We start from the raw sequence: 24,220 nt of genomic DNA, 5'->3' as shown, positions 1-24,220 counted from the left end.
CTAGGATACCATTCTCCGATTAGAGCTAGACATCAACATCAGGTCCAACGAATGAGGCTGCCAGCATAGGCATGCCGATTCCAAGATTAGCATACATCCCATTCTTGAACTCCTTCGCTGCTCGTCTGACGATGCGTTCTCGCTTTGCAGCAACCTCACCCTGACCCAAGGTCTTGACGTCTTGCTCGTCCCAGGTGTATTTCTCGATCCCTTTCGCTGCAGTGCTCTGGATAACTCGCTTTACATAAATGCCCGGTAGATAAACGGACTCTGGGGAGATCTCTCCGGGCTCAACAATATGCTCGGCTTCAACGATTGTCATCTTAGCATTGCGGCCCATTGGACCGTTCAAGTTTTGAGCTGCAAGACGAAACTGACAATTTCCTAGTGTATCTGCCTTGAACGCCTTCACGAAGGCATAGTCTCCTGAGATACTGCGTTCAAGCAGATATGGCTTGCCATCGAATACCTTGACGTCCTTGGGATCTGGAAATTGGGCATCGCCAGGAGATCCAATAGCTTTGTTCCGAGATGGGAGGTCGCCATTTTGAACAACGGTTCCGACGCCAGCAGGCGTATAGAAAGCCGGGATACCTTTACCACCAGCAGCGCAGCGTTCTGCAAGAGTGCCTTGAGGGGTAAGTTCCAGTTCAATGTCGCCCGTAAGATACATCTTCTCGAACGTCTTATTCTCTCCGATATAAGATGCAACCATTTTGCGCACTTGTCTGCTTTTCAAGAGCTTCCCAAGCCCAAAGTTGTCAGTCCCGGCATTGTTGGAAACAGCTGTGAGCCCGGTGACATCAGGCTTATTGAGGACTTCATTGATGAGAGTGTCTGGGACACCACAAAGACCAAAGCCGCCGCATAGAACCGTCGTATTTGGTTTCATGTCCTTTAAAGCCTCTGCAGCCGATGAGACAACTTTGTTGATGCCACAGCGGCCCACAGAGATAGAGAAGTGTCTTGTAAGCAACACCTTCGGCCGCATGAGTCAGTCATTGAACGAGATGTTGATAAAGGGAAAGCAAGAATACCAGGAAGGCAACTTACATGAGTCCCACGTTGGACCACGGTTCGTGGACCTATACACAGGATTGCCGATGCCATAGTGCCAATGCAGCCTTTCCAGAGGTTACAAAGACCAGGGCTAATTGTGAATCAGTAGGTGTTTGCGAACGACTTAAATCAACTTTTCGCAACCATATCCGCCATGGCGCTTCTATTTCTAGTCCCATTCTAGCTGGCCAGTATCGAGCTCCGCCGTAGAGTAAATTGCTGGAGGCTTTCGGGAGCTGGCCGCGGAAAGTGGCCGTCGTCACGCTAAAGGTTACCATGAAAGTTTTGAACGTTTCTGGCTAACAAAGACCGAAGGTTAAATTACATGCCAAGTTTGGAAGATATTGCGGGCGCCAATGTATCAGATATGCTAACTCTGATTTGTCACACACTATTTCACTGGTTCCACTGTCAAGAAAAGGACTCAAACAACATTATTCAGAAGTACTCTCAGCTCGGATATATTTTACTGGGAACATGTAATTGATTGATAAGTCTTAGCTAGGTATTCCCCCGATTTAAATAGCCTCCCATCAACAAGATATTGTTGTCATGGCGTGGCTCAACTAATCTTCCTCTATCTCATTGACTTCAACACCATCCAATCCCTTCAGTTTCTCAACACAATCCTTGCTTACGGGACTTCTGATGGTTAGTGGCATTACCGACGCTAGCATAGTTAATGGTAACTTACGGGGGAATTCCCATGGGAGGGATGGATCTGGTTTCAATCCAGTACTCAACGCCAGTGTCATCCTGGATAAGCCTAGAGAGATCTTGTTAGAGTGATGAAGGGTATCCTATAAAGGTCTGCTTACTTTTTGAGCTGGGGCTCAGAGGCCTGCCAAGACTCGTAGCCGCGATAGGTGTAGCGAATTTTCTGCATCTCTTGTTAGAAGACGTAAGAGGAGAAGGGCAACTTTCAAGTACAGTCTTGTCGCCCATGATGAGCAGATAGGGTTATGAGAGTGTTGATGTTCTGTTGTGATTGAGAGGAAGCTGGGATGAGACAGAACTTGGGAATCTTGCTGACCTTTTATACTTGAAAACAATCAGTAGCAACGCACTGGACAATTTCAAACCATGGAACTTCTGCCAGGCAATTTTGGCATCGCTTTCAGCTTTTGTCAATCATGAACAGATGCGTCTCGACATTTCATCCACAAAGACTAACTTCGGCTCCGGGATCGTCCCGTTGCAGACCCTACCAATGGTTTCCGTCACTATAAATTGCTGATCAAACTCAATCTGCAACTTGATCTTACTTTACATTCAGCTCGAATCCACAGTGCCAAATCTTGTATCATTTTCCAACCGTTTTATTGGATGTTTACAGCTTCTTTTACTTTCCGGGATCGACACGACACCGGCGGTAGATCGGAATGTTGTGTGTCAAGCCGTCATACATGGAAGTTTAAACCATGTCTTACCTTTCACATGTCTTGATCACCACAGAATGGACTTGAAGAAGAATATTAAAACGTGTTATCATTGGCGACCCGCTAAAAGGGAAGCGCTAAGGGTATCGTGGGACAGAGAAACAAGTCTTCTCCCTGCCTCGTAATTATATCTACTCTACACTTTCATGCCATGACCAAGTCCGGCGGCTTATGCGAGGTCTGATCCTCGAGTTTGGACGACAGTCTTCTTGACCAACACATTCCATCCTTTTTGGGCGCGTGGTTGGCCATTTGCATCGGCCAGATCTGACTGGCTGCTATTCCAGCCATGCAGCTCTGCAACAGAGTCAGAAGCTTCTGATCGACTTCCATGCTTAGCTGTTTCGGCATTGCCATCTGACTTGTCGTCGTGGTCGATGATGGTGGTGACTCCAATACGCTTGCCAGCGTTGTCGTGAAGATCAAAGACCTCCTCGCCGTTCTGGCCGTGGCTGCGAAGGTAACCTCCTGTTGGGTGATTGCTACCTGTACGCTGCCAAGGCCTGGCTGAGTTTCCCTGTCCGTCGGCAGATGATCCGTGACCAAGGAAGTTACGGAGGAGGGGTCGGAGTGTTGCGACGGCTGAGGCAGTGATGCCAAGACCAGTCTCGACAGTGGACCAGATAGCGACATCTGAGGTAGAGTATAGGAAGTCGTCGATGTCCGTGAGGGAGTAGAGGTAAGGGAAGCGGATGATGGTGGCACTAGAGGCACTGTATTCAAGGTCAGTAAACTTATGCTACTGGTAAAGGAGTGTTGACACATACATAGCACCTGCAGCCAGAATACCGACGACAGAAATCTTTGTTCTCTTGCTCATTTGAAGGTTGTAAACCAGGGCAATGGGTAGCAAACTGTAGGTCCAATCCGACAAACAACTGATAGCGGAGTAAGCATAGAAGGCCTTGGCAACCACTGAGGCGTCCAAGCAGCTACCTCCGGGAGGATTGCTAGTATATCGGAGCCAGAAGAGTGATGTAGGTCGACATTGCAAGACGAACAGCAGGAAGAAAAACAAGCTGTAGATTTCTGTGATTCCAGTGATGGTCCAGATGATAATCTTGTGCGTACGTGTAATGCAAATTCGCAACAAGAAGATAGCGATACTGGCCTTGATGGCCATGTTGGTCAAGACGTAGGTTGGTTCGCATGTCCACCACATCTGCATCGCTCTGGGGATATTCTCCGGCTCGATGTCCTTGAAGTGACGTCCAGTTCCGTATCGGACACCAGTGATCTCATAGGAGCAAAAGACGATAAACATAAACTTTCTAGGTTAGCAGGGTCTTACCAATAGGGGCAATGCGTCCTGTCCTACCTGGGCAATGAGGGCAAGCCAATCATCTGCGCCAAACGCCTTGACAATCCATCCTCGGCAGTAGACGCGAAGACATGTCGCAATCGACGAGAGGACTACAAAAGTATAACCGATGGCAGCAATCTGCGTCGCCCGACTCTCGATCGCCATGGTGGTATTCGTTCAGCTCCTGTGGCAGAGAAGAAGAAAGAAGAACAGGGTGCAGCGAGTGGACTCTCTTCTGCTAACCGAGCGAGCGGGCAACACGCCATCGACTATATATGCAGACATGGCAAAACACCACTCGCTCGCCACGAGTAGACGGACAAGAATCCAGACCGGGATAGGTTAGTCTGTGGAGTGCAGGAGATAGAGACAAAAGGGGATTCCTGTAACAGACTATCCAAGCGGCGTGACCAGGAAAGCGCGGCAATGATTTGCGTCTTATCTAGATCCATCTTGGCTCGATCTTCATGACGGGGAGGCTAGCCCTGCTCGTGTTGGCGCTTCCAGAAGGTCGGGACCTTTGAGTCAGGGGCCTTCGGACTTGGGCCAATCTGCCACGAGAAAAAACGCTCTGACAGGGCGCGACAAGTTTCTACTTCTCCTGCTACTCGGAGCGCGGTTCCACTGAGATCTCGTCCCAGGGCCTAGGAGATTGGCTAGACTGTTAGTGATGCAGTTGTCCGGTAATTAGCGTCGGAGAACCGCCGGATGATCTGCTGTGGGCCGAATGAGGTCAAGTGGCGATTTGTGCTTGGACCTTTGTTACACAAGGAAAACTCTGCGCGTAGTGGGCTTCGGGGAACCCACAAAAAGGGTATAATCTCGAGAATAAGGGGAAATCATGTATTTACCTGATGGCTCCCAACAATTACTCAGGCTTCCCCAGGTCTGGAAACTACATAGTGGGCTTGAATGGAGCCCTTTGAGTGGCTGTTTCGCGTCGAGCAGAAGCAATGCTAGACGTTTTTAGGTATGTAGATCGTGGTGGTAATCAATGTCTGTGAGTTGCATCGTAGATCCTAACAAAAGAGATCGAGCATCCCAGAAATCTCATAAGCGCGTCTGGCGATCATTCACTTGGCCGAACGCTTGCATTTTAAGGCTGTCGAGCACAATTCAACGCCCTTGGCATGCCTCGAGAATGCTTCCAATAGTTCAACACCCATGGCATGACGAGTGGATCATAGCGACTCAGGTCTCTTGAGCTTAAGCCTAAGACTCTGTCATGAGGCTTGCTGGGCAGCTAGTAAATGTGATTGATCATAGGGCCGATGTTTTAGCTGTTATTATAGTCTCAACGCAATATGAAAGCTGCGGATCAGCATCTGCAGTGAATTGCCTAATCAGCGAGTTGGGTTGCTAGATTGTTTTGCGAGTCATGAATTGACTAATGAAAACTGCTTTGGAGCTTCGCCCATGACGGCTTCGGATAAACCGCTCCGAGACTGAACTCTATATCCGATGTTTTATTGAAGTCACCATTGACTGTGGCTTGCCTACTACATGGTTCGTTGGCGTAATACGAAAATTGAAGAGAACAAGACCAATGCGAGTCATTCATCTTGACTATCTGCTTGAATCATTGTCAAAACTCAAGTGGGTTATCAGGCGCGAAGGATTCGTGGCTGCTTGGCACTCGTGCGGAGTGAGCTTCTAGAAATTGGCGTATTAGCCAAGAAAGTTTTGTATCCTCAATTGATCTTGATAAATGCCAGTCTAACTTTTACTAGGTACGTTCGCTAACCCTACGAGGGATGCTGTTCGTCAAAGTGGCCATGACCTAAACCAACTCCACCAAGACATTTCGTTATACTCCTACCCTAGAACAGAGGGTTTGGAAGTATTATCCTACATTCAAAGAACACATTTTGTTACGTTGTTGAAGACATTTTTGACTGTCTCCTGAAATGATTCTTATTCTCTGAACCCATTGCTTCGAAAGCGACATCATTACAGCCCAGTAACGCAGACTATGGACGACGACGGCTTATTTGGGACATTCCCACTTGAGTTGTTCAATGCATATTATTATGACAACAAGTCTCGCCTGTAATTCGTACATTTACATTCAATCATGAGCATTTTGAAGGCTGGCAAACGCAGATGTCATTTTATTGTCTTATGCTCTAGCATACACCTGTCCTAAAGCTTGCTCTGCGAAACCTTTCTCAACGTTTCCAACGGCGACGTCTCTGCTAGAACAGTAGCATAAGACCCAAATCGCACGTGCACAGCCTCCTTTGGCTTTGGATCCCAGCAGTAAAAACGCCCAGTAGACCTCATATTCTCCAAGTCGATCACAACGATTGACTCAACAGGCATAACTGTCTCAGTCCAGAACAGCATGTACAGGTTGTCTCCCAGCTTGAGCATCTGGCACTTCTCAGCATCTGCGATACCCCTCTCTGTGCCGCTGAGACAATGCCACGTCATGGTACCCTTGTTGAGATAAACATGCTCATAAGCATCTCGGGGAGTATATCGGTACAGAACGTGCTTCCCAATGAGTTCATCAGTGGCTTGGAATGGCTCAACTGGCTTCCCTCCGAATGCGACTGCGTTGATGAAAGAGGTAAACGTCCTGCGTTCGCCATTGTCGTCCTTAAAGCCTGATACAGCAGCAATGGCTTGTCCAGTGACTGTGTTAGTGATCAAGCTGACGACTTCATTGTAGTCAGGCTTGAGGAAGTCGACGAAGAAGATATCTGGGCGTACTTCGAAAGCCTCGTACTTGGCTGGCGCAGTAAGACCTGCCCCTTCTCCCTCGAGGATCTTCCACGTGACGCTATCGTCACCAAAGTCATGAGATATCTTCCAACCATTGTCGTAAGTATGTTCAAAGTATTTGCCCTGAAGCTTATTGGATGCTGGCATGAGGTGCTCCCTGAAGCCATCGGCCATTTCCTGGAGGGTTGGCCATTTAGCTACAGGGATGTAGTCTGAGGTCTCTGAAGCAGCTGATGGAACCATGATGACTGGTGAAGATGGTTTAGAAGCGGAAGAATATGAAGTGTCGACTCAAGAAATTTTTATAGTGTTGTTAAGAGAATGGTGTCAAGGGGGAGAAACTTGTCTTGAGCAAACTGTTCATTGAGGAGAGACGATGCCATCTTTATAGCAAATCTTTGAGGACCATATGAGTGATTACTTGGTACCTTTACCGAAGTTCACACCTGAATATCGTCTACCATGACTACTGATTTCCGTAAATTCCGTGAAGCTTTTGATACAACAGTCCTATCAAAAACGAAGCTTCCCCGCATCATGGTCGAAATGCAGGGTACCATCGGCCACGACCTTTCCGCTTACAGAAAAAAAGTGCGACCTCCCCCACCTGTATCTTTCTTTGGTGTGCGGAGAAGCATCCTAGAAAGTCTATTCCAAGGGCCTAGATGACATTCTCCCTTCTTATCAAGCCAGCAACCGAGATAGCCATGAAGGAGAATGATACGTTGTGGCTGCCTTCGGACTTTGATCAGACCGAAAGTCCTGCACTCATGATCTACATTCATTATCCGACTCTGCGAGCTCCACGTTGCTTTCTCGGACTTTCACAACACTGCATCAGTATGAGCGCGAAACGGACTGGAGCACCGCCAGTCTCCCAAGGGGATGATAAAGGAACGATGCGAATTTTCTCGGGTTATCCTAGAATAGTCTCCAGTCCATCTTCTTCCATAACATCAATCCAATGCATGCGTAAAATTGGACTCTTAGCATCATAACCCTCCATGGCCGTTGAGTCCATCCGTGCCCAAACCCCCTGAAGCACAGTAGCTGCCCTATTAATCGTCTGGAGTTTGAGAGATAAGAATGACTTATGCAGTCTCTCAAGCACAAACCTCCTCCAGCCTGCGACTAAGGCTCTGATAATGGTGTTTGCATCTGAACTGATTCCAAGTGCACTTCCCGCTACCAGGAATATGATGGTCTGAATGGCAATAGTTCGAGAATCCTCGGGAATGGTCTTCATGATTTCTAGTATCTTCACTGCAAGCCCTAAGATATGTTGTGAGAGTATTGCATCTCGATTTTGATCATCCTGTATGCTTTGTGTGACTTCAGGGAATGCTCGGTCAAGCTCAAGACGAGCAACCAGTTGATAGCACTTAGCCACTTTACAGAGATGATCTGACGGAGTCCTGTAATCGCCAGTATTGGGTATCGCTTCAGGAGTTGGTATTTGGCAGTGATCTATGTCCAGACTCAGAGTAAAAGTTTGGGTGAGTAAATCGAGGTTGCGGAGTGACACATCTGTATGACCCCCCATTGAACAGTTGTATGATCTCAGACGCAGCTTCTGCCGTACTAATGTGATGCATTTGGCAACACGGATGAGAATATTTGTGCCGACTCCGGTCCATGGACACGGATAACAAAAGGTCTTTGGCGGTAGCGTTGAGAACACGTCGAGGTATGAAAGTGCGCTAACCTCTTGATCAATCAAGCAAGAGGCCATAACTTCCCAATAGATCATGGATGAAGCCATTAAGCGCTGGATGCGGTAAGGTGGTAACTGAAGGTTCGTTAGGTTGAATTGATTCATCCAAATACTGAATACTTGGCGAGCACCATGAAAATGGCACAGACCGAGAGAAGAAGGATCGTGCCAGCTCTGTAAGTTGAGATGTAAGCATCGTCACATCTTTGCGGAGTAAAGGCACATACAGAGGTCATCCCAATGAGTGTGATGCCCAACATCAGGTCATCTCTTATGGTTGGCGTTGTTGAGGGGCGAAGAGGAGCCAATGTGTGTTGGGCAACATGTATTTCGGCGAGCTCCCTCGACATATGTGAAATTGCTTCCGTCTGGAAAGTCAAGGGTATCAAAGAGGTGTCATGTTCTTGCTGGCTTAGATGGGCTGCCGATGCACTTAAGGCACTATTGAACACAATTGGGGAGTTCCGTATAAACTCTAGCAGATCCGAACGATAAGGGTTACTAGGTGAGTCAAATGAAGATAGAACCTCGCATGCTGATTTGAAGTAGTGCGTTAAGAGCTTGGAGGATTCTTCCTGAGGGGAGTACAACACAAGGGCCTTGTCGGTGTTAGATTGAGAAGATGGCGATTCCTCACTGCCACGCGAGTGCCCTGAGCTGGGACCAGCATACGAATGGATGCCGTAGTCAATCTCGTATTTAGTCGACCATTTTACTGGACGTTTATAGCCAGGGCATAACAGTTTGGATTTGATGCAGCGAGTACAAGCAGGCTCTGTTTCATCGCATTTCAGCTTCTGCGGCAGCGTTTAGCAAGCTGTTTAGGAAGCCATCGAAGGTTGGACCCACGCGTTTCTTGCAGCTAACACAGCCGCCTTCGCATCTCAAGATGATTAGCTTAGTCTAGGTAGATAGGGTGGTATAGTCTCAGGGTCCGACTCACTCCTCAATTTCTGTCGCCTTCGGGTCAATGCCGAAGAAGTAGTAAACTGATCCATGTAGAGCTGCCAACCCTAAAGGTGCAATAAGATCATCGCTTTTTGAATCAAAGTCATGCAGGAGATTCCCCTACTTAGCGACGTGACTAACAGACCTTTGTAGCTTGTCAGACAGATAAGAAGGTAGTTAGTCCAAGAAATGAGATAGGTGAAGAATCGGAAATCGGAAGTGGGTTCCGCTGATAAAGTCATGTGGATATCAATTGATTGGCTGAGATTGGGCTAGATGTCCTGGACACCAGCCACCTAAGCAAGTCTTACCCAGCCAATATTACCATATTGTTAGGCAAGATAGCAGTAAAACAGTGGCAGGGGCAGTCCCGATAAAGAGATCAACGGCTTGTCACAACAATGAACCACAATCCCTGCCAGAATTACTTAGTGAGGGATCGTGCTTTGAGATAGTAAGCAATCTTTAAATGTTATTACGCAGCCCGTGATTAGCTGGCATGGCCCATATCTATTGAAGGAAAGTATCCCATTTAACAACGCAAACTAATGTAGTGTTCCCTCTAAAACTTCAGCATCGGTCAGTGGACCAACATATCGCTTGCTTGCCCTCAAAGGCCAATAGATGCAGCCGAACACCAGAGCGCCACCCAACACAACAGATGCATAATTCATGTTCACCGCAGTGATTGGCTGATAGGGAGGGAAAAGAAGAAAGATGCAGGTATACATGAGATAAATAACTGCAATGATGTTGATGGGTAGGCCTGCTTTGCCGAGCCTCCAAGGACCCCAGCGCAGAGTATCCGGGCGGAATAAGCGCCGCCAGATCAACAGGAGGATTGGAAGGAGGTACGAGGCCTGTAGACTAACAACCGCAAGGGATAGGATAGCATTGAAGGCTGTCGTAGAACCAATGTTGATGAGACTCAGCAGCATAAGCAGGAAGCTGACAACGGCAATGGATACTGTGGGGATTTGTCGACGTTTGTCAACGCTTGCAATACGCTCAGCAAAGGGAAGGCCTAGGAAATGTTATGTTAGTCACATGTAACTCAAAACGATCAAACTGTCTTACCTCCATCTCTAGCAAACGCCCACATGATGCGAGCCGCTGCCGTGAGGAGAGGAACTGTCGACAAGCAAGCCATAACAGTGATCATAGCAGTCATGGTAGTAGCAGCCGCAACACTGCCGGTCATATGGAGGAAGATCTCAATGATGGGGAACCCCGTAGGTGTAGCCAAAGCCGTCGAAATATCTCCCATGAAAAAGAGAATTATAAGGAGGAAGGCAAACCCCAAAGGACCGTTAACCAGGAGACATCCAACCATAGCCCTAGGTACACCCATCTCAGCATTGTTCATCTCCTCACTAAGATGGGTGGCACCATCATAGCCGATAAGGACGTAGCAAGAGCTGAGAAGTCCTATACTCCAAGCTACGGCGTCGTTGCCCCATCCAGAATTGTTCTCGAAGTGGGAAAAGACCCATTCGGCCGAGTGTTTGGTCGGTGAAGTCACGGCCATTGTGACTATGATTGCGATGAAGAAGGTAACGTGTAGCACGAGAGTCAACTTCTCGATGAGCGGCAGCTTGTTACTGCAGAAGATGCAAATGCAAGCGGAGCCCAGAAGGACAGCCCAGAACAGCAGTGTGCCATGATATCTTTGGAAGACGTAGGAATCGGGATAGTTGAGGACGAGGAGGCCTTGGATTTGCGTTCCGGCGAGGAAGGGGGCACTACCAGCAGAAGCTATCCAGCCTAGCGTTCTTGAACCTGTCAGTCTGCATTTTCGTTTGTATCGAAGTTCGATCGTGACTCACGAGATGTATCCAGCGAACCAGCTGGTCAAGGGTCGGCTCGTTTTCGGACTTAGCTTGGCGACGAAGTGATATTGTCCGCCGGCGGTAGGATAGCTGAGAATTGACGCGTCAGCACTTACACAGAACGTGAATGTGCTAGCTTACCTTGATGCGAGTTCAGCCAAGGAACTGGCAGAACAGAGTGATCCGATAAAGGCCACGATGACGCCGTAAACAAGGGATACTGCCCCTCCGCTTACGAGCCCAGCAGCGAGTGTACTTCGGAGAAAGATCAGTTTGAGGCAAACAGCAACGGCGACGGGTATCAAACCTAGATAGTGCTTCCCATGTTGCCATCAGGTTGACACATGTCGCAACCATGGCAGTAAGCGAGAAGTTGCGCTATCATGACAAGTTAGAACGCCCACGCGTCTCGGAACCAGAATCTCATACCTTTGTCTGCTGAACGTAGCCATGGCGCTCCAAGTTCTGTTCATCCTGGTTCTGCGAACCAAGATGCTTCTCATTGTCAACTGCAGGAGATGCCATATCGAGAGACATATTGATTTGCAATTCGATTTCTGCGAGAGGGAGAATAACAAGAGCGGGCTCGGAACTTTATCTTGGTTTCGGTTATCATGCTTCGGAACCCCTGGTCTGGGGTGACGGTAGACACGGCAAGCTTTAGGCGTCTAGCGTGCTGCATTGGGGAAAAAAGTGCGCGTGGCGATGCTGACTAGCCTCCTAGTCACGGAGAGTCCTCGGTGAGGCCCCCCCTACCCCGCGTTTTTCGATAAAGGATATGAGGCTTTGCTGCCCGGTACTGATTCCGATATGGCCACAGCAAACAGATGTCCAATTCCGAACACATTATATTACCGCAATGATCCCAATGAATTAAAACGTCTCAAAGTTGCAAATACGAGAGCCCGGGAACAAACCGCTAGTTAGGATTACTACGCTGTACCTAGGGTTGCAAAACACAATCTATGGGTTCTATACCCAACATTGGACGACATGCGTAGTTTCCGAGTTGTAGTATGTCAAGAAGTCGCAAGTCGAGGGCAAGGTTTAGATAGCTGGAGCAGTGCAAGGACTGAATGGATTTGAACGCTACTAGTGTACATCATTACAGATGCAAAAAGAGCATGCTGTATTTATGAAGTAGCAAAAAGAACTGATCACGCTGGGGATCGAACCCAGAATCTTCTGATTCGTAGTCAGACGCCTTGCCATTGGGCCACGCGACCGGATTATTTGTTATGCCAGAGCCGTCGGAGTTTGAACCCATGTCGCTGCAGGGTATGCTCGATTGAAGTCGCGAAAATTGGTTCCAACAAGATTGTCCTGAAGAACTCTTGTCCAGTAACACTGGCGTTCCTATCCTACAGAAGTTGATACGAATGTTTAGATGAGCGGTTCTAACCGTGGATCACCGACAGATTCGGGTCTTGATTGCTTATTCTATTAAGAAGTGACGAAGCAAAATACTTTATAATTTGGACGGCCACATTACTGAATGTTCGTCCCTGGATCATAGTCATCTTGATCAAGCCTGTGATCCATCGCCCATTCTTCAATTGATGACCATTTCCTGCAAATATGAGTCGTGGTGGCATTTGGAAAGTTTTTCCGATCCTGAGGTGCCCAATACCAATGTATCAAACTCAAGTCAGCATTGCATATAAGATTCTGTCTAATAGAGTCAATGCAGTGAAACTTGTGCATGGTTTGTAATTTCCCCAGACCTCCCTTTGTCGAGTTAAAGTCCCTTACCATCTTCAGAACATCATTGAGGCAGTGCAGTTGGTGGTATACATCAAGACTGGTAATGTAGTAGTCTGGATCTCTGGAGATCTGCGACGTAGGACGGGACAATTGTGATGCCTCATGGCCAGATATCCTAACCAGATATGGCTTCATTAAATTCTTCCAAGCCTCTTCTAGTTTTGGAGATGCGCCATAGAAGTTTGTAGTTCCCGAGCTATGAGTACAGTTAGGTATAATTCGGCACAAGGTGGAGTACAATCACTTACTGGTCTTCAGGGAAGTCTGAATTGAAAGTAACTATTTCGTACTCGACTGCGCTCTGCGCTGGAGCTTCTAAAGTTAGTATATTTCTTAAGGACTCTTCCGCCACGGTACCATATAATAGAGAGTGTCCGGCCATGGAGGTAAGGGTGATCTTGTTGTCGCCCATAGGCCAAGAGATGAGACAATCAGAAGAACGTTGAGTGAGAGTGACGCAATTATAATGGAAAACATGTATTTGGGAATTATCTGCCTCGAGAATCGCTCAATGTGTGTTTCCCAATCTTGCGAGTCCTTGAGATGGTCGTAAGCATTCTTCAACAGCCGATCATGAGGTTCATGACTCTCCAGATCATCCAAGGAAGATCGGGACATTTTCTCTCAAAGAGTTAGCAAGCCTGAGTTTGACACTGAGAAAATTACCCAACGAATGGCACCGAAATATGGCAAACATAAACGGGATTCCATCTTGCTCTAGCGCTGACGTGCGACTCATCTTATCCTGCCATTCGGCCACTGCTATGCCGAGCCCTCAATTACGCTCGCGATGCACTATGTCGGTGATATTATTGTTTTTCTGTAGATAGTTGCCTCTCATAGACTTATCCCCTCTTGTAGGATTTAGGCTGTGCCAAGACGCATGTAAGATTGAGCCTTTATCCACCAGTCACGACATGGACTACAGACTTTCAAGCCTAGGAAATCATTCGTAGGCTTATGCCAAGACCCAATCCAATGAGTCGTCACATAATTCAGTTTGACCCTGTCTGCAAAGCTCTCCATACACACTCATCACAGGTGCCATCGGAAGCTCTTCGGCTTGCCTCATCCGTGCTGTTACTTCGATCCTCGAAATACATGGCTATTAGTGAGCACAACGTGACATTACCCCGCAGATGACGAGATTACTTTGTGTTCAAAGAACGTATCGAAGGACCATAAGATCAGTTTGGCACAGCATTGCACCGAGATGATTAGAATAAGATAAGGATATAAGCTCATCATGATCATAAGACAATCCAAGCGAACGACAGCCACTTCATCAACTGTATTCTACAATCATATTTTATCTCGGAAACAAGAGCCAGAAGCCTTAACGCTATGAAGGCCTCTCATATTCTGGTGCTCACCGCTCCCCTACTTGCTTTGGCAGCACCTACGCCTTCCAACAGCCAACTTTCCAAGAAGGCCGAGGCCGAGAGCTTCTTCCTCCAAACCGATGTCGGCTGGTTCGACGGAGGCGACAGGAAACGTGCGATTTCTGAGGATTCCTCCGCCAAAAAGCGTGCTCCAGCTGACGCTGACACTGACGCTGAAAGCTTCTTCCTTCAAACAGATGTTGGGTGGTTTGATGGCGGTGACAAGAAGAGGGCAACAGGTGGTGCCGGATCGAAGGAGTAGGTGTCTTGATGCCGGTCAGGATATCATTACATCGCGTAATTGCGTTACATGATCATTTGTATTCTTCATGTAAATACACAAGGAACATGAACCCCGTCATAAGTAGTGCCTTTGCGTCCTATTCACCACTGTGCCCTCGTTTCCATAACTCAACCTCACTTGTTCCACAAACAATAGACAAAAACAAAAAGCCAACGGTTGTTGAGATGCCACGGACGGTTACACACTCAGCTCAGAGCCAGACGTGATGCTGCATGGCCAAGTCGTGTAATGACACGCAAAAATGTCAGTGGCTTTTGTAGGGCAAAAATGAGGATGTTAGTGGGATTTAACCACCGTGATTGGACGAACAGGGAATCGAACCCTGGACCACTCCCAGATGCGACGATCTGTAACTTGGACGGAACATGCTAAGGGAGTATTATACCACTAAACCATTCGCCCAGGACTTATTGTGGAACGTCGGACGTCTGATTGGACATACCACGGACGTATATGGCGGCGAGAGGAGGAGGTGACGCGAAGGTTACTGTAGATTGTCAGATCCCACGAAGCCATGTCAGCATGTCTCAAGGACTATCGTTCATCCGCCGTTAGATGGCTTTCTAAGTATGAGTATATGACTTACAATTACGTCGCTTGTCACTTCATTTCTTTGATTAAAATTATCACAATCTTGTGAACCGTCTCTTCATTGCCCAAGTCCCTCCAGAATCGACCTTACAATGCCTAGAATGTTTCGGGGTGTAAAATCTAGACCGAGCTGGTAGTATCGTGTCCAAGGCCTATTGACAGACCGCTATCATCGTGGAGAAAACAGTTTGTGCGACGACAACGAGCCACGTCCTGAAGATTATGATGAGGATCTTTCTAGTGTTTCCACTTTCTCCTGCGCCTCTAGAAATGGCTATGATTATGGCACCGACGATATTTGCGAGTATCACATGAAATTAGACACGGAAGGCCCAGATTCAGACAAAGAGCTCGACAAGAACGATCCAGATGACATCGAGTACCTCGAGATGAAGATGGATCGGCGCCGCCGCAAGAGAATTGCGAACACAGAGGCAATGGGAGGAAGAGATGAGGGAAAAGCGCGAGAAATACAGAGAACAAATGAACGAGGAATCAAGAGAGGGGAGGAGGAAGGAACCTCAGAAGATTAAAGTCTCTGAGGGTGCGGAAAAGGCCGGAGATCTCTGGGAATAGCACATCAAGCACCTCCCTGAGCTCGCTCCTGCGATGTTCATCAAGTTTAGCAGCAGATTCGATGGCGGGAAGCTCAACGAGGAACAGATTCGGACGCTGCGAGCTAAAAAGCTCTCGGGCCATATACATCTGCTCTCACATATTGCCTTTGACTTGGACAAACTCACGCCAACGGATTATTGTAGTACCAAAATCCACAACCTGGGAGCAATCCGGGAGCCGGTATATGTCCAGCTCTTCAATGACAATTACTTGGCTCTTGAGATCAGGCGCGAGTTGGTATTTGCGAATTTTGATATCGATGATATCCCTTGCAACGCACCGTCGCGTTTTACATACTACGGTATCAGTGAGAGATGCACGGCTGATAAGGAAAAGCTGGGAGAGGAAGAATCGGAGACTGATGAAGAAAGCGTAACAGAATGAGTGGACCTTCTTTTCATGGGGGAAAGTGGAGAGGATCTTTATTTTCACTTGTCCGAAGTGGTGTTTACTAATTTACTGGTCTTGATATTGGGCTGTGATCACGGAGTCTATTATAATATCATTCTTTAAATGCCCACTGGAAAAGACTTTGCCTCCCAACAGATACAGAAGCCGTTCTTGATAAGAGTTCTGGAGTTTATTGAGATTTTCTTATGACATAACCATAGTAGTCGAAGCCTCCACCGTCCCCTAGTACCTCCATCTCCATCTCAAAGATGCTATCTGGATTCAGCAAAAGCTTCATAAAATGGGGTTGTCTGAAAGTAATGTATAGAAACACTCCATCTGCCTTTAGCACACGATGCACCTACAAGTTGTTAGACGTAATCCTTTCCAGGGAAGAATAGCCATCCACGTACCTCTTTCAAGTATCTGCTTGTATTTTCCCTCACTTCGTCAGGGGGGCTCCAAGGACTGCCGTAAATCATTGCGTCCAATGTTCCCTTGTCGAAAGCGACATCTATCGAGCCACTTTCAATTGAGGGCATATCTCGGACATCGACTCTGCTCCACTGAATTCCTGGAATCTCTTTATGTCTTTCTGTCATCATTTCAACCACTACGGGAGAAAAGTCGACACATAATTGCTTTTGGTAACCACGCTCGGCAAGTTCAGCAGGGACGACCTAAGCTGAAGTTAGTGTACTGTAGCAAAATCTCGATTATTAGTCGACTGACACTATCGCCCGAGCCAAGGTGAAGAACCCTTGGGTCATCCTGAGCTGTCCGTCCTGGTTGCTCTAAGAGGTTCTTCTGTAGAAATGGAAGGACCTGCGAAAATGACCGAAACCATTCGTGGGTCGGATCATTGCTATTTGAGGTCGCATAGCGACTATCCCAGTATTCGGAAAGTCCGAGTTGTTGGTCCTCTGCAATTGTCATTATGGCGGTCAATTTGTCGAATTTCTCTAATTTTTACGGCTCCATTCAAAATTCTTTAGCATAGAGTCATGACTCCATAGGAACTAAATCACGTGCATCCGTGCTATCGTGGAATAGCTATTCCCGTTTTGAGCAGTAGGATTGTGGGGTGGATTCGCCAATCTGTTGGTGTCAACTGTTAAGTGCAGGCATTACCTAGCACATACTCTTTATTTGGAATTGTTGTACGGAGGAGAGAAAAAACTGCTCAGGGTTTTCCCTGTGAATGGGTTGACATGTAAATGCTCCTGTAAGATTTCACCCAAGTTCTATATATATCCAGGATTTGGATCTGTTCTACCGATACCGCGTTATGAATAATGGATAGTAGGAAAGCTACCCAACCTCGGGCTTCGCCAAATTGGCATAAAAGGAAGTGATGTTTCGAAATGAGATCCTTTCCACGCCTAACGAGTGTTTGGAGCAGTTTCTGCGGAACGCATATTGCAATGCCACATTTGCCAGGCACATTTGTCAAGCTTGCAAATTCTTGAGGTTATCATCTCACTTTGTTGATTTATATGCAAGGAGGGATGCGCGATGTGATAACGCGCGTTTCGTGTGTTATCACCTCTACAGAGCGTGTTGATTGGATAACAAAGCCAGAAATACGCTACCCTTCACTTCAGGGGCTCCCCAGATATCTAAGACGTGTTCTTTGCTTCATATTTGGCCCTCAATCCTCAAAAACTCATATCTCCGCAGCACTCTCTATCTTCTTTCGTACAAAAGAATGTCTACAAGAACCCACCCAATGGAGCCACAGCGAAACAGTCAGAAAAAAAGGTCCAGATATCGAAAGAGACAACAAGATAAGCGACGGAAAAATTAGGCTAGGCTTTAGGAAGAATTGAAGTGGGAGGCGCAGGAGATCCGCCCCATCAGAGATGTCCTCACCAAATTACAACAGTCATCGCAAACGGTTTGGCTCCCCTCAAAAGCTTGGAAGATAGGCTCTTTAGACTCTTCTCCACGGATCACATACAGTACTGCTATCATACACATTGCCCAACAACCCATATCGAGTTCTACGCTCCTGAAAGTTCATCCCGATGGCTGGATGATTCAGGCCGAGAAGACCGAATAGAACCTGTGGAAGACCATGTTTACCTGGTACACGGAGACGCTTGCAACGTTGACCCGTTCGTCTGCCTAATGTACCCCAGTACAAAGTTTCATCAGCTCAAAGTGGATCGCGGACGCCGAACGGTGGATGTTTAGTTCTTCCATGAACATTTCGTGGTACGCAGGATGCATCGCCATATCGTTTTCTCACACCGCATACAGCCGCCAATGGATGCGCCGGAAATCTTCACCTATTATGGCACAGAAGTTGTTGCGACACTGTTGAGGGAGACACTGGGACCAGCTCCTTCGATCAAATTGCTTACGGCACTATCCCAAGCTATACAAAAATATTGCCACTTGGTAACTGAGTCAAGTATTACTCGTCCAAAAGGCAAAAAACAAAGGAAATGTTTGATGAGACTGGGACTCGAACCCAGGAGGATTGCTCCACCAGGAAATTGGTGTTAAGGTTAACCTTAACCTGGCGCCATAACCAACTCGGCCATCTCACCCAAGCTAGTGCTGATGCTTCGTCGGCTCAACAACAGTGTCTACTACCTTAGCAACTCTGAATCTCTGAACCAGTTCCATGATGCTCGAGAACATAATCTACATCCTTATCTCCTCGCCCGGATAGATTGACCAGGATCCGCTCTGATGAAGGCCGTTGCGCTGCTAGTCGTATGGCGAATGCGATTGCATGTGCGCTCTCCAGAGCAATGATGATGCCTTCACTCTTGGCCATGCGGAAGAATGTGCTGATAACATCGTCGTTGCCGACCGTTGAGACTGATATGCGCCCGACATTGTGAAGCATGGCCATCTCAGGTCCAATGCCCGGATAGACGAGCCCTGAGGCTACAGATGAGACGGGAGCAGGCTTGCCTTCGTCTCGTTGGAGAACCAGCGTTTTTGCGCCATGCAACGTACCTGGTCTGCCGTATGAGAGTGTCGCTGCATGCTGACCGAGTTTTTCGGATCGTCCCAGCGGTTCTACCGCAAGCAACTTCACTTCTGTATCATCAATGAACGCAGAGTACATCCCCATCGCATTGGATCCACCAGCGACGCACGCAACGACATGCTCAGGCAATGTACCATCAGTCATGGTGAGGAATTGCTCTCGCGCCTCTTTGCCAATCACAGACTGAAAGTCTCTCACAATCAGTGGAAATGGATGAGGTCCAATCGCCGACCCAATCGCATATAGCGCATGCTCTTGTTGTTCAACATATGCATTGAAAGCCGAGTCACTGGCCTCTTTCAACGCAGACTGCCCCTCGGTAGCAGCAACAACTCTTGCTCCAAGAATTTGCATCCGACCAACATTGGACTTTTGCTTCTCGGTATCGATACCTCCCATATGAATCTCACACTCAAGACCGAAATAGGCCGCTGCAGTTGCGAGCGCAACACCGTGTTGACCAGCCCCCGTCTCAGCGATGAGTTTCGTCTTTCCCATTGCTTTAGCGAGGAGTGCGAAACCGACACAGTGGTTGATCTTGTGTGCGCCTGTGTGGTTCAAGTCCTCACGCTTGACGAAGATCTGAGCACCGCCGACTTCGCGCGAGATGTTCTCAAGATGGTGGATAGGTGTTGGGCGGCCTTGGAGACCGATGCGGACCTTGTTGAGGGTTTGGTTGAAGGAGGATGAATGGCGGAGTTCTTGGTACTTGGTGGCTAATTCTTCGAGTGCTTGATGAGCTTCGGGTGGGTAGAAGTTGCCGCCGAACTGGCCATAGTAGCCATTCTGGTCTGGGTAAGTTTCTGAGTGAGGTTGATGGATGCTTCCCATGACTGGTGATGATGACGGAACGATGAAAGACCGGAGGCTAATTAAAGAACCTTGTTACCGACCGGGCATAAAGTAGCCCTAGGATCAGCTATTTATAATATTCTCTGAAAATTAATGCCAAGTCATGCACATCATCTAACATCGAGGTGTTCATTCGCAGGGCGCATTCTCACATTTAGGGTGCAGCTTGACACGAAGGGTGCAAACTAGCGCCATCGAGATGCCGCCAACGCCAAGGACCTCGAAGGATTCATCCCAATAAAATCGTATATGTTAAGAACTAGCTAACCCAGAGCTGACTAAGAAATGAACTCCTTGATAACATCAACAAAATAGCTCTCGTTCTCCAAGTACATTACGTGGCCCGAGTCCGGCACGGTAACAATCTTGACATCACCCCTGATACCCTTCTCTCGCGCAGTCTTGACTACCAAATCTCTCATCATATCCACTAAAGGGTTGAGATGAGCATCGTGGTCTCCTTTCACAAACATTACCTCCTCACAGCTTTCCAAAAGCTGAGGTACGAGCGGCCGCATATCAAACCGCTTATTCTTCTGCAACGTCATCATCGCACGCAAGCCATCGAGACTCAGAGTTGAACTAGCAAGTTTGAGCCGTTCATCTTGGTCTGGGTGTTCATCAAGCCACTCTTTGCTCGCCCAGCCATAGTGCATTTGCCGAATGACATTCGCAGTAGTCCCATCTGCTTCAGCCTGGGCGCGCATCTTGTCAAAGACTTCAAGTGGCATTATGCCGAGAGCGCCGAAAGACGAAGGAGGGCATGCGCAGTATGCAAGATTTTGGATCAACTTTGGGTGACGGCAGGCTAGGTAGATACCGCTGGCTGCACCAAGTGAGACGCCGACCCAAACGCGGATGCTGTCGATGTGCAACACGCGAAGGAGTTCGTCGATGTCGTTGATCAGTTCTTCCATCTCGACATTATCGAATTCTTTCACGGGAGTGCTTTGGCCGTGGCCGGGATGGTCGTAGCTTAGGACGCGGTAGCCTGATGAAGCGAGTCGCTGGGCAACAGGCTGATACAGCGTGGTGTCAGCGCCGAAACTGTTGGATAGGACAATCCACAGGCCATCTTGTGAGTTTCTTGCGATACTGTAAGATATCCTGCGACCTGTAGAAAGGACGGCGCACTTGATGATGTTTTGAGCTGAGGCCATTGTGATGCAACGACTAGTGAGGCAGCAAACGGGCTACAGAATACTGATCAGTATAGTAAGGGTTTGGGGCTAATGGCACAACGCGAATTGATTTAAACTGTAAGCAAACTCAGATTTATGAACACGGATACTTATTCTCTTCCGGACAGTTTTTTTTGCATTGTACAGATTGAAATGTCTCCGGGCATAAGCTGACGGATCCTCCGTCCTTCAATACTCAGTCCATGGTCAGCAAAATGTCAACAATGCTGACTCTCTTTTCCACAATGCTTAGCCGTGCAGATGGAATTTGCAATTCCCACTTGATTTCTTTTAGAAAAAGTATATAGCTCAAACAGTAACTAAGCAACCTCGCAGATAATCCTCTACATCTCCCGTTTTAGACAGAGGCGCCATTATACCAACATATCCATCAGGTCTCACCACTGCAACGACACCATGATCCTTCGACACTCCCAACACTTCGTAGACGTCCTCCTTCTTTGACACTCCATAAGTTCGCATCTCCGCAAATGTCTTTACTCCCGCTGGCAGATCAGTCCACTCGATTCTTGACATGAGTGGATGCACCACGATGAGATTTACAGTGCCTTTCGGAAACTTTTGTAGGATCTCGACAGATGACTGTAGACTTGACTGTGAGGTGCCGGATTTATCGAGTAAGTCGTTGCTTGTGAAGACAAGGACGTAGTAGCGGCCAGTTGGTGGCATTTCTATGAGGTGAGTCAGTAAGCCAGTCTCAGATCTTTAGACCTAAGGTCTCGTGAGAACATACCGTCTTGTAGATGACGAGCAGTAGCGTCAGCATACCGCTTCACCTCAACATCAAGTAATCGTCGTCCTGGCGTCAACGCGCCTAGAAGCGGATTTCCTCGCGACAAATTGCTCTTTGCACCCAGTTCTCTTATCAGTTGACTCTCCTTATACTGAAGTCCACAACCGCTAGTAAATCCACTGCCGTCACTAAAGACTCGAAGGAACTCCTCATGGGTGAGGCCTGAAGTTTCGGCGTCTGCTGATCCAATACGACCGGAGAACATGTGCGAGAACTGGGCGTCGAACTCAATGAGTTGGCGAGCTACATCTACGCGCTCTTGCGAAAATGTTTCGAGGATAGGGTCTGATCCGGAACTGCTTGAAGGAGTGAGGCCGTGGAGCTTGTGAACGAGTTTCCATGCTAGGTTGTAAGAATCCATCATTGACACGTTCATGCCCTGTCCGGCCTTGGGGCTGTGAGTATGGCAGGCTGCATCAAGTTAGCACGATGCCATCTAAGAGAATCTGAGTTAGACTTACCATCACCAACAATAAAAACCCTTTCCACTCCATCAGACGTCTTAGCAGAGAACCTGGGAGCCATGCGCTGTCCAATCTGATAAGCCGCCCACCAATCTGGCTCAGTCCCCTCCTTGATCTTGATCTCATACGGCGCAAACACCTGCCGCGCTTGCTCAAAGATATACTCCAACGTAACGGCACCACGGCGCTTCTTATCAGCCGATTTCTTATCAGTTCCAGTATCACCGCTCGTGTCAACCTCTTCAGCGACTTGAACGTAAAGACGAGTGAGGTACTCGCCCGTTGCAATTTGTTCTCTGGGAATGACCATGACGGAACCAGCATCCGAGTGAACTGCGCAACGCTTGCGGATATCGGGGAAGTTTGTGTCGGCAACGAAATCGCACACACCCCAGATGTGATCTGTTGTTTCGCCTTCGAGTTCTAGACCCATGCATTTTCGAACCTTGGAACGTGCACCATCAGCGCCGATGAGATACTTTGTTCGAACGGTGCCTTGTTGAGTTGATCCGTCTGGAAGATCTTGTTCATATTTGACCACGATGGGGAATTCAGCATTGCTGTTGTCCACTGTGTACTCCAGGAAACGATGGGATCTTCTGATGGCACCTTTGCCTGCATAGAGATGAAGGTTCTCTTCTAGGATTCGCTCAATGCGGCCTTGATGGATGGTGACCTCGAACGGGAAACGAGCAGGGACATTGACATCGGGAGCGAAACTAGTCCGTTCAATTCCAGTGGCATGGAAGCCATTGGCGTTGGTGCTTGCGTTTCCGTTTGATTGCACAGGGTTCCAAAAGGCCACCTCCTCCATGTGACAGCCTTCGCTGATGATCTCACTTGCTATCCCCAAACTCTGAAATACTTCCAGAGTTCTTGGCTGAAGTCCGTCTGCCTGGCCAGCTTTCAGTGTGCCCGGCTTGGAGTCGAGACAGAGCAGTGAGGCTTCTGTGATGCCATACCTTGCGAGCAGCAAGGTTAGAAACAGACCTGCAGGTCCAGCCTAAGATGAGTTTGTGAGTACAGCTATTTACATCAACGACATCTGTAACTTACACCAATTACGACGACTTCCTTGTGTTCTCCAGAAATATTGGACAAGTCTGGCTGCTGAGAGAGTCGGGGTACCGGTAGAGCTCGTGAAGGGAGGATTCTCTGGTCTCGCGCCGAGTTGGAGGTTTCTTGAAAGACGGGCATCACGAATATTCAGATGTCAAGTTCAATAAGCGATGAAAATGAAACTTCTGAACTGTTCAACGTCTTTCAAGTCATGTTTATCAACTCACAGGTCACGATGCACCGCCTTTCTCGGCACATACCAATTCCGGTAGTATCTCCGATCTTCCGCCCAAGCCCGGAAATCTTGCTTCTCGGCAGTTTTTAGCGCAACTGCCGGGGCGGGGGGACTTTTCCAACCCAATTCATTCTTATTTGGGGCGGAAGTCCGGAAATTTTCACTCTCGCAAACAATGGCAAGTTCCGGATCTTTACCAAGTCGACGAAATCTACCGCGGGCGTCGCATGCGTGCCAGAGATGTCGCGCGAAGAAGGCCAAATGCGACCAGCAGCAGCCTTGTGCTAACTGTGTGAGACATGAGTGTGATTGTGTCTATGGGTTGAGGAGGAAGAATGCGAGGGCGAGTACTGTTTCGGTGTTGAATGATGTGCAGCGCAATACGCCGCCGTCGCCGTTGTCTTCTTCGCGAAGTTATTATGATGAGGCGGCGCGACGGAGCGAACCGCTCGAACAGGCTCATTCCACGGGTCGTATAGGTATAGTAATAATTCTGGCCTCAGATGCTTGGGACTGACGACTGGCTTGTGTAGACGATGG

General features: G+C 48.0%; 9 protein-coding genes and 2 non-coding genes across 11 annotated transcripts; 1 reads left to right on the top strand and 10 right to left on the bottom strand.

The window, feature by feature from the left end:
• Window positions 1-25: 25 nt before the first annotated feature.
• Window positions 26-1,110, bottom strand: J7337_010929 (uncharacterized protein; the record flags this gene model as incomplete). Its single annotated transcript, XM_044828490.1, has 2 exons — window positions 26-979; window positions 1,054-1,110. 2 exons carry the CDS (start codon window positions 1,108-1,110, stop codon window positions 26-28), a joined length of 1,011 nt encoding a protein of 336 aa, XP_044677044.1.
• Window positions 1,111-1,625: 515 nt separating this feature from the next.
• Window positions 1,626-1,945, bottom strand: J7337_010928 (uncharacterized protein; the record flags this gene model as incomplete). The annotated part of the gene is made up of 3 exons (XM_044828489.1): window positions 1,626-1,704; window positions 1,754-1,825; window positions 1,878-1,945. 3 exons carry the CDS (start codon window positions 1,943-1,945, stop codon window positions 1,626-1,628), a joined length of 219 nt encoding a protein of 72 aa, XP_044677043.1.
• A 722-nt stretch (window positions 1,946-2,667) lies between these two features.
• On the bottom strand, window positions 2,668-3,966 carry J7337_010927 (uncharacterized protein; the record flags this gene model as incomplete). Its single annotated transcript, XM_044828488.1, has 3 exons — window positions 2,668-3,211; window positions 3,266-3,765; window positions 3,817-3,966. 3 exons carry the CDS (start codon window positions 3,964-3,966, stop codon window positions 2,668-2,670), a joined length of 1,194 nt encoding a protein of 397 aa, XP_044677042.1.
• A 1,977-nt stretch (window positions 3,967-5,943) lies between these two features.
• On the bottom strand, window positions 5,944-6,771 carry J7337_010926 (uncharacterized protein; the record flags this gene model as incomplete). The annotated part of the gene is made up of 1 exon (XM_044828487.1): window positions 5,944-6,771. The coding sequence occupies one exon, from the start codon at window positions 6,769-6,771 to the stop codon at window positions 5,944-5,946; it is 828 nt and encodes a 275-aa protein (XP_044677041.1).
• A 2,964-nt stretch (window positions 6,772-9,735) lies between these two features.
• On the bottom strand, window positions 9,736-11,556 carry J7337_010925 (uncharacterized protein; the record flags this gene model as incomplete). The annotated part of the gene is made up of 6 exons (XM_044828486.1): window positions 9,736-10,214; window positions 10,268-10,962; window positions 11,017-11,109; window positions 11,161-11,184; window positions 11,327-11,397; window positions 11,449-11,556. The coding sequence occupies 6 exons, from the start codon at window positions 11,554-11,556 to the stop codon at window positions 9,736-9,738; spliced, it is 1,470 nt and encodes a 489-aa protein (XP_044677040.1).
• A 617-nt stretch (window positions 11,557-12,173) lies between these two features.
• On the bottom strand, window positions 12,174-12,245 carry J7337_010924. The gene has a single exon. It is a non-coding gene; the product is annotated as a tRNA-Arg (tRNA).
• A 1,882-nt stretch (window positions 12,246-14,127) lies between these two features.
• J7337_010923 (uncharacterized protein) lies at window positions 14,128-15,593 on the top strand (the record flags this gene model as incomplete). Its single annotated transcript, XM_044828485.1, has 2 exons — window positions 14,128-14,423; window positions 15,248-15,593. 2 exons carry the CDS (start codon window positions 14,128-14,130, stop codon window positions 15,591-15,593), a joined length of 642 nt encoding a protein of 213 aa, XP_044677039.1.
• A 2,930-nt stretch (window positions 15,594-18,523) lies between these two features.
• J7337_010922 lies at window positions 18,524-18,623 on the bottom strand. The gene has a single exon. It is a non-coding gene; the product is annotated as a tRNA-Leu (tRNA).
• A 47-nt stretch (window positions 18,624-18,670) lies between these two features.
• Window positions 18,671-19,906, bottom strand: J7337_010921 (uncharacterized protein; the record flags this gene model as incomplete). The annotated part of the gene is made up of 1 exon (XM_044828484.1): window positions 18,671-19,906. One exon carries the CDS (start codon window positions 19,904-19,906, stop codon window positions 18,671-18,673), a length of 1,236 nt encoding a protein of 411 aa, XP_044677038.1.
• A 299-nt stretch (window positions 19,907-20,205) lies between these two features.
• On the bottom strand, window positions 20,206-21,087 carry J7337_010920 (uncharacterized protein; the record flags this gene model as incomplete). Its single annotated transcript, XM_044828483.1, has 1 exon — window positions 20,206-21,087. One exon carries the CDS (start codon window positions 21,085-21,087, stop codon window positions 20,206-20,208), a length of 882 nt encoding a protein of 293 aa, XP_044677037.1.
• Window positions 21,088-21,417: 330 nt separating this feature from the next.
• J7337_010919 (uncharacterized protein) lies at window positions 21,418-23,583 on the bottom strand (the record flags this gene model as incomplete). Its single annotated transcript, XM_044828482.1, has 4 exons — window positions 21,418-21,800; window positions 21,863-22,333; window positions 22,384-23,389; window positions 23,443-23,583. 4 exons carry the CDS (start codon window positions 23,581-23,583, stop codon window positions 21,418-21,420), a joined length of 2,001 nt encoding a protein of 666 aa, XP_044677036.1.
• Window positions 23,584-24,220: the final 637 nt, after the last annotated feature.

This window comes from Fusarium musae, chromosome 8 (assembly GCF_019915245.1).
Source record: "Fusarium musae strain F31 chromosome 8, whole genome shotgun sequence".
NCBI classification, from domain to species: domain Eukaryota; kingdom Fungi; phylum Ascomycota; class Sordariomycetes; order Hypocreales; family Nectriaceae; genus Fusarium; species Fusarium musae.
Note: the sequence above shows the minus strand (reverse complement) of the source record. Positions and strands in the feature narration are given on the sequence as shown.